Source organism: Pollicipes pollicipes, unplaced genomic scaffold (assembly GCF_011947565.3).
Source record: "Pollicipes pollicipes isolate AB1234 unplaced genomic scaffold, Ppol_2.1 Scaffold_4881;HRSCAF=5763_pilon_pilon_pilon, whole genome shotgun sequence".
Taxonomy (NCBI): Eukaryota; Metazoa; Arthropoda; class Thecostraca; order Pollicipedomorpha; family Pollicipedidae; genus Pollicipes; species Pollicipes pollicipes.
The window spans coordinates 47,734,907-47,743,716 of record NW_023596576.1 but is presented as its reverse complement, the minus strand read 5'-3'; the positions used below and the strand labels follow the sequence as shown (position 1 = coordinate 47,743,716).

Genomic DNA, 8,810 nt, shown 5'->3' with positions numbered 1-8,810 from the left:
GGGTGGCAACAGACAGCCCCTGCTCGGCCTGTCGGAGCATGCGCGACCACCGCCCCTGCCAGCTGACCCGGTCCACAGCGGCCGCCGGTCCGCTCCACAGCCTCCGCCGGCCCGCCCAGCCCACAGCCCCGCCGGTCCGCTCCACAGCCTCCGCCGGCCCGCCCAGCCCACAGCCCCGCCCGTCCGCCCAGCCCCAGCCCCGCCCCGCGCACCCCTCCACACCTCCGCCGCCGCCCGCCCAGCCCACAGCCCCCCCGTCCGCTCCACAGCCTCCGCCGGCCCGCCCAGCCCACAGCCCCGCCCGTCCACCCCACACGGCGCACGATCAGCCGCGCCCCCAGACAAAAGCAGGTCCGTCGCCATCACAGCGCGTACCACCGTCCCTACAGCCAGGAGCGCCACAGGGCGTCCAGCCACCTTCCGCCAGAGTACCTTTCTCACCTTGTTGGCGGAGGACTTGTCCTCCTGGTCTTCCTCCGTGAGGAACTCGCGCTTCGGGTATGGAATGCTGTGCCCCTCGAAAACGCTGCAACACGTTTATGACCGTAGGATGTTGTTGCTCAGGAGCCACGCCACGCGCATTGACGCGTGCCCTTCCTCTGGATCTCTAGGACGCTGTGATAATTGCAGTGGATGTAGCCACCCGAACCCGGCGCGAACACAAACGCGGCTAAAAGTGAGAGACACCTTTAACAGACGACCGTGACCAAAACATGTCTCCGCAGGCTCTACGGCACTGACTTGCGCCGACGCGATCCGTCCCGCTACCGCTCCCCCCTCCCCCGAGCTGAACGGCAGCACCGTACTCGGACGTCGGCAGAGGGTCCTCCTTGAAGTAATCGTCCAGCATGGCCTGCTCAGAGGTGATACGCTTGGTCGGGTCCATGATCAGCAGCTTCTGCAGCTGGAGGAACAATCATGTCAAGAGTGCCAACACGCCACGGACGTGCTCAGCAGAAACGAGGCCAGGAAATGCAGGGCAACACGACGAGCTGTACCTGCACTGAAGGCAGAATCCAGTGGACAATAGGTACCCCTGAACTTGAAGCCCCCTCTACACCGCTCCAGCTAAGTTTACAGTGGGCATTGTTTACATCACACAGGCGAACAACAGCAGCTGATCTCCTTGTCTTGCTTACCAGATGAAACGATTTGCTGTCGGGCTTCACCTTGTGCCGCTCCATGTACTTGACCAGTGAGTAGTTAGCGTAACTGGGGGGCACAACCTCTCAGATCAGACGACGACAATGAGGCGAAGCACGCCTTCAATGCGAAAAAGATAACCAAACTACGCAAGAGGCGGGAGACAGACGGGGCTGCTACGCGGTCAGAGCACCACGATTGGGGAGAGTACAGACCGAAGAAGGGCCTCAAACGGAACGTCCCGAACACGGACCACTCTGTGGAACTCGGCCCGGACAGCGTGCGCGGTACAGCCGAAACTCGGCAAATGTGTTACGGCATACAAGAAAATCCCCCTACAAACGAAATATACCCAACGAACCGCAACAAGATGACGCGACTGTTTACATGATCGACTCAAAGCGATGTTCGGTACGCCTGACCTCTAATGGCCTAATTCGGCCCGAGTAACTGCTCAGGCCCAACTTATAAAATATCTAAAGCGACTATCATGCGCGCACCAAACCGCTACACAACCTCACCATAGACTTCCAATCGCCTTTGGGTCAAATCATACGCGTTTGCTGATGCGTGACGCGTGGGAACAAATCTGCCACTTAAAGTCACCGACGGCCTCCTATTTCGCCGCACACTGACTTTACACAGTGGCTACCAAGTTAGAACGTCTATGGTAAGGAAAATGAAGCTTAGCACCTATCCCAGTAATTTCTAGTCCTTGAAACATTTCTGGACCGCACGCAAGTCGTCATACGATCCCGGTACTCCCGCATAGCACACAAGTAAAACATCGACCGCGTCCACCCTAAGCACTAGACGCGCGACCTTCCCCATCTCCAGAGGTCTGGCGGACCCACTGCGGCACCCACCTGGACCGCTTAAAGTCCTTGAGTAAGGTGCTGTGTTCCGGCATCTTCCGAATGTCCTCCCAGTCCTTCTCTTGCGGAAATCCCATCACGTTGAAGATGCGGTCTAACTGGTCGTGGTGGTAGGGGTTGGATGTTTTGATATCTTCTTGCCGGCAGTGGAAGATCGGCTCGGAGGTGAGCAGCTCAGCAAAAATACAGCCTATCGCCCATATATCTGCCGACGGGTCACGGAGGCGACTCAGCAATGCCACCAGAAGACCAAACTCACACGCGCACACGAGAACTTGGCCAAGGCGAGCGCCCAGCAGTACGTCAGCAGTCTGGCAAACGATTACGCGCTTTGTCTGTGGCCCTCCTAATAACAACAGCACAGCTCGAACAAAGTATGCAGCCACTGATTTCCATGTCATGAGAACTACAAATTCCGCAGCACCTGACCGGCCGAACGTCACGGGAAACAGGCGAGTGTGTGCCCGGCAAGAGGCTGGGGACCAGGCAGGCCGGACGGTTGACACGGTCTGTCCAAACGGGCCATGTGTGTCGCTGCGGCCCCCGGACGGTGATAGAGTGGGGGGGGGGGGGGGGGGGGGCTGGGGAGAGGGGCGTACCAATGGCCTTAGTGTAGTGCCGCGCGCCCAGCAGCAGCTCCGGGGCCCGGTACCAGAAGGTCACCACCACCGGGTCCAGATCGGCCAGCGGCTTCAGTGGTGAATTGAAGAGGCGCGCGAAACCCATGTCGGCGATCTTCACCCTGCCCCCTCGGGCCCCTGCAGCAGAGGTCAGGCGGAGGTCAGGCGGGCGTCAAGCGAACGACAGGCACAGATCAGGCAGAGATCAGGCGGAGGTCAGGCGGAAGTCAGGCGGGAATCAGGCGGAGGTCAGGCAGGGACCAGGCGGGGATCGAGCGGAAATCAGGCGGGGATCAGGCGGAGGTGAGGCGGGGACCAAGCGGAGGTCAGGCGGGGATCAGGTGGGGATCAGGCGGAGATCAGACGGAGGTCAGGCGGGTATCAGGGAGGTCAGCCGAGCATCAGGGGGAGGTCAGGCGGGTATCAGGCGGAGGTCAGGCGGGTATCAGGGGGAGGTGGTCAGCCGAGCATCAGGGGAGGTCAGGCGGGTATCAGGCGGAGGTCAGGCGGAGGTCAGGCAGAGGTCAGGGGGGATCAGTGAGGATCAGGCCGGCCGGCGGCTCGTCGGGGCCGCCTCGCCCGGATGGCGGACACTCAGCACAGTAGGACCCACAAGGCCGCAGCGACGGCAGAAGCAATACACACACCAGCATGAGCTGGTATCCATTCAGATGGGGAGGTGCGAGCGTTGGAATCCGTGTGCGACTAGGGAAAGTCATTTGAACAAAGTATTGAAGTGCAACGTTCCGAATGAGATGCGGAGGGGGGGGGGGGACTAAAGCCGGACTGCAAACGGCAACAGAACTAGAACACGACCAGTCCGTGCGGCGCTGAAAATGAAACCATCATTAGACCATTCTAACATCAATGATTACATGATTGATGAACTACCCCTCCCCCCCCCTCACCATCGAGACTAGCGGAAGACTGACCTCTCCCATGACTAGGATATTGGCTGGCTTCAAATCCCTGTGGAGCACCCAGTTTGCATGGAGGTAGTGATACCATCCAATATCTGGTACAGCAGCGACTTCACCATGCCTCGCGAAACCATTACTGATTTCTTGTTGGCCCTTGGCAGCACGGTGGTACTTGATGATATGCTGCAACGAAAATAACATACAGAAGATCTGCTGGTAGAACATCCCCTTTCCACTGAAATAAAGATGCAGAAACAAACAAACACAGCATTACCACAGTCATAATACAACACCAAATAGGCACCAGTACACTATCAAGTCTGAAAAATTTGGCGTGGGAGGAATATTTGTAAGACAGCAGAACCCCCAGCGGAAAAACATATCGTAACCACCATAGTGAGACATATCAGAAACATCACTGATGTCAAAGAAAAGCTAGACGCACTACCCCCAGATCTACATCTGACTCGGCATTTCAAACTGTGCAAATGCGGAGCGAGGCCAACAAGGAGACAATGGGTGCCTCGAACAGCGCTCTCCTCTCGCAACGGTCACATGCGAGCGCGAGACACCTGCGGCGCCCCGCTCTCGCCCACATCTGCCTTCACGAGAGGGCAGGACGACCGGACCGACCAAACCATCGGGCCCGGTGGCCAGCTCCAGCCGCTGGCGCGGCGTCGCCCGCAGGTTCGCTCACCCAGAGGTCGTGTTCGGCGTAGTCGAACAGCAGCCACACCTTCCTGTCCGGCTGCGACAGGAACACACGCTGCAGGTTGATGACGTTGGGGTGCTTAAGTTCGCGCAGCAGCGCGATCTCGCGGCAGGCCGACATCGAAGGCCAGTGCCCTCGATCTGCTTCAGCGCGTACTCGCGCACGTCCTTCCTGCAACGACCGCGCGCCCTCTGCTACGGCACAGTACTGATTTGCAAAGCCACGACCGCGGTTTGGTTTTCAGAATACTTGGTTCGTGTCATGCAAGCAAGCCCCGCTGACTCCGAAAGAAGTCACATAGAGTACGGTATGAGCGTAATGTAAGTAAAATGAGCCTCAAGCTCCCATTTCCTTGGCATCAGCTTTCAATATTCGCGCCGAACAATGCATTATAACTGCATCTATACGACATTACAGTGACTGCTACAAGTTTCCCCTGTGCTCATGATCCATTCCAGGTCAGTTACTTTCATCGCAAAACCGGTCACTGCTTGAATCCTATTTGGTCAGCTGGTCTACAGACCAGCTGACCATGCAAGCCATGCACATGCAAAAAGTTAAATGACGAACTCACTGCAGTGTGTGACAAATCAAGATGCCTCACCTGCATATAAACGTTGACCACAACTTTCTAATTATACTGAACTTCAGGTGGCACTAGGACACTTGACTCATGGAAGCTACTTTGTAAAAAAGTGGAAAATTGGCAGTAGACTACAGCCAACATCAATCACCAAAACGATTAAACCTCTGTTGCACAAAAACGTGTTGCTTGCTTACCCATCTTTTCGCTTGGCCTTGTAGACATGGCCATATGTTCCACGACCAACCTTGCAGCCTTCAAACTCAAAATATTCTTCGACTTTAGCTCGCTCCACCTGGGTTTTTTGCTTGAACTCATAGTCCATGCTTAAAGGATCAAATTACTGCTCTGAAATTCAAAAGCACTGTTATACAATCATTGCAAGTTGTCATAAAATATATGAGTGTGAGCGTTCTGAACTCATCGATCTGGTGCTGTACTACAGTCCCTCTATGTGAGCCAGCCAGCGTGTTTCACCCTTAAACATCACGGCGACAAGCACGTTTGGAACACAAAACCTTTGCTCATATTTTCATTCACTGGTGCATGCTCCAATCCACAATGAGCTTGCGTCCATTCACCAGTTCATCGCCAGTTGGATAAAAACAAAAGTCACAGAATGGCATCACACCGAATGGTGTCAGAATGGTGTCACCACAGAATGACACAGAATGGTGTCAAAACATATCCACATACAAAAGGAACCATACACATCAATAACAAGCATGTAGTGAAATGAAGCCGGTACCTATCACGTGACTGACGGCTCCAGCAGTAGGTGGCGCCTCCGAGTACACCTAAGGCAGCGCAGGAAGATGCTGGCAGGCCAGGTAGCAGTGTTGCCATATGTGACAAAGGTGTAACAGTGCAGCTGCCTGTGGACAAAGGTATCACTGCTGTACATCAGTTTTGAATGGTGGGCTAGAGCATGGCACCATTCTGTCTGGCACCATACTTCTGCTGTCAAGCTTGTCCAACAGATGTTTTAAACCAATTCTTGTTACAGAGCTAGCATTTCCTGCTCTTGAACCTCGGATGTTATTTTGGGTGATGTTCTTATAAACTGTGATGCACTACCAGAACTGTGACGGAACCTGGGAGTCAACCAGAATATTGACAATGCTAGCTTGGCTTTTTACTTCACTTTTTTTACATGAGCAAAAGTAAAAAACAAAACGCCAGAAATGGGTTTAGCATGATTGCTGTCCAGTGATAGGTTAAATTGCATAAAATGCTGGGTCAGGGGATGGTTGTAAGCAGCATAGGAACGTTTCAAACAGTGGGGAGGGGGGCCAAGCTCTGCGTGTACTTCAGGAACTTTTTCTGGAAAGCAACCCCGATGACCGAGGGGGGGGGGTGGGGATGGAGGTTGTTACCGCTCTTTATTCAAATGCCATGGCTGCTTTGCTAGATACGCGTCTAGAGCTGTTTCTCACTGGTGCACAATCTTGTCTTTTCGACTCATCTGTCACTTAGCAAATAAGGCTATCAAGCTTCCCTTGATTATTCGTCCATTTTAAAATTGTCTTCCCTGGGGAGGCGATATTCCACGAGCGGGTTGGCATTTTGGGTCCTTGAGGAAGCATATGCTTCCACAGTGTAGATCCCAAAATACGGCCTGGATGAAGGCTGGTGAGAATTTTAAAAGTGGATCGATGGATCACGGTGTGACAGATTTTTCATGCGCCTTCATTTCGTTGGCTACTTTTCAAGAGATAGGACTTGTCGCAGCATTTTAGGCGGAAGCAAATTCGGGAGCTTGAAACTGTTAGAAACAATGTGACAAAAGCCATGAAACTGGAGATCCTTTTTAAAAAATCAAGCCGCATAATAAGGCCCATCTGACATATGTTCCTTATCTGGGCCCTGCTCCTGTCCGCCGTGGGTGGCCATTGCCCTAGCCCTGTGTCTCCCGCATGACTGACTGCGAACTGATCGCATGGCTGCTTTGCTGCATACTTTTGGATCAGCGTTACCACTGCATGGTGTATGAAACACGTGTTGGACACCTGCAACAGTATCTTTTTCCGAATTATCTTTCCTCACACCACCATCGCAGAAAAATAGGCAGCGGGAAGCTGTCTGCCTTAGGTATGAATTGGCCCAACGGACATTTAATTGCCCATAATGTGACATATACAACTTGATCTGCCTTTGTGTGTAGGCAGGGGCGCAGCCAGAGCCTTGCCAAGGGGGAACACAAGGTTGACAAAAGCCCATCTGACGGTGATCCCCCAAAATCCCCGGATATATCTTACTTGTTATTAATCGACACGGTTCTATTCGTATTAATGTATTTTTACCTTGTAACCATAACAGAAACCAAGAGCCACCGTGAGCTCAATTCTGTTTGTATTTTGAGGTCAATAAACTGCAGAAATCAGGTGCTGAACGACTGCATGGAAGAAACCATCACCGACACTCTTCATTTACAATGGTTAGAAGGCTCTTTTTAAACCGGCTAGAATTCAGATGCTTTGCAAAATTTTTATCTGGCCTCTAAAACATTGGGAACATTGCGGAGGTAGATGGTAGAGCGATATGTTTGATAAAAATTTGAAGATGGAAATTTGATTGCAGATCGAGTGGTCAACAATGCGTCTTAACATGACCAAGCTATGCTTGCTGAAAATGTTCACCACTCAGTCAGAATCGATTAGTGATAGAATTTATGTAACGCGTTTTTTGACATGCACGCTCGCAAATCTTCGCAACAAAAACTTCGACACCAGGCGCTGCAGTGTCCATAGTCCGCGGAGCGTTAGCCCAGTAGCTAAAATATTTAGCCGTGGCTCACCGCTGGACGACAATAATGATACCTCCGATATGATTACCTTTAAACACTTCAATCGACAGGTAACACAAGTTATGTGGCGTAATTTTGAGCATGCGCATTCGTAAATCTTAGAAACCCTGCCTCGACCCCAGGCGCTGCAGTCTCCGTAGGCCGCGCAGCGTCGGCGTAGCAGTTAATATTAAGTTGTATCCAACGAATCGACGAAATCACGACGCTTCTGAAAAGTATCCTTGGACACTTCATGACATCAGATCTTGCATTTAGAACGAAGTCTGAGCGCATTTTCACGTGTGCAATTTTTAGACTGATGACAAGAAAGATCGGCCCGTAAAGCACCGCCAAGTAGAACACCATGGGCACATTACCGTTTCCGGTCAAGGGCTGAAGGGTCATTTCGTCCCATCGCGAATGTCTTCTGGCTACCATTTTGGTGGCAAGGGCCAGGATCTCCTGGTCGATCCGGAGGCCATCAGACTGAAGGACTTATTTGTACTCATCAACAACTGCACTGTGGTTGGATTTTTTGCCACTTCCTGGTATCCTGAGTACAAAAATATTATGGCAGCTGTGGATTTAAACCAAGTTAAATTTGCCACTTGAGGGTGTAAAATTGAAGCTGGTAACTCAAGCTTTACAAAAATATGCTTTTAAGTAATAAACAATGCTATAAATAGCCAAAAAACTGTTTGGAGACAGCCATCTAACTGCAGCAAAAACACCAGGACACCAGAGTAACATGAACCTGTAATGTTGGCCCGTAAATTAAGGAGAAGGGTTTATTAGGACAAAAACATGAATTAATTGCAACATAAATTGTCATATTTCACAATGATACCAGTTAAAGCACATAAAAATCCATTAATACATTGCATTATCCACAGGAGTCAGCTGAGTGACTGACTCTGACCCTTTTTGGCTGGCCCGCAGGTGTTTCATAGTACAGAGTATGAGACTGTGTTGTTTCAGTGTGCCATGCTTAACACTAATGCATTCTTTGATTTAAAGTGCTTTTACATGAATTGCTGTGCATCAAAAGTGGTGTTTTTGTTGATTGCCACCTATTGCACCATTATCTCTCAAAGATAACCTAAATAAAGGCATAAAGACCCACAGCACTTGAATAATTTTGTACTCAGCTATGGAAGATTTGTACTCCGCTA

General features: G+C 51.6%; 1 protein-coding gene across 1 annotated transcript in view; it reads right to left on the bottom strand.

Annotated features, from left to right (window-relative positions):
• Positions 1-5,195, bottom strand: part of LOC119100492 (cyclin-dependent kinase 8-like) — a 9,085-nt gene extending 3,890 nt beyond the window's left edge. Inside the window, 11 exon segments of the mRNA XM_037223583.1 lie at positions 315-526; positions 807-904; positions 1,140-1,212; positions 2,010-2,223; positions 2,618-2,767; positions 3,567-3,641; positions 3,644-3,710; positions 3,712-3,741; positions 4,256-4,395; positions 4,398-4,441; positions 5,051-5,195. Coding sequence (XP_037079478.1) covers positions 315-526; positions 807-904; positions 1,140-1,212; positions 2,010-2,223; positions 2,618-2,767; positions 3,567-3,641; positions 3,644-3,710; positions 3,712-3,741; positions 4,256-4,395; positions 4,398-4,441; positions 5,051-5,178 — 1,231 coding nt within the window. The 5' untranslated portion in view covers positions 5,179-5,195.
• Positions 5,196-8,810: the final 3,615 nt, after the last annotated feature.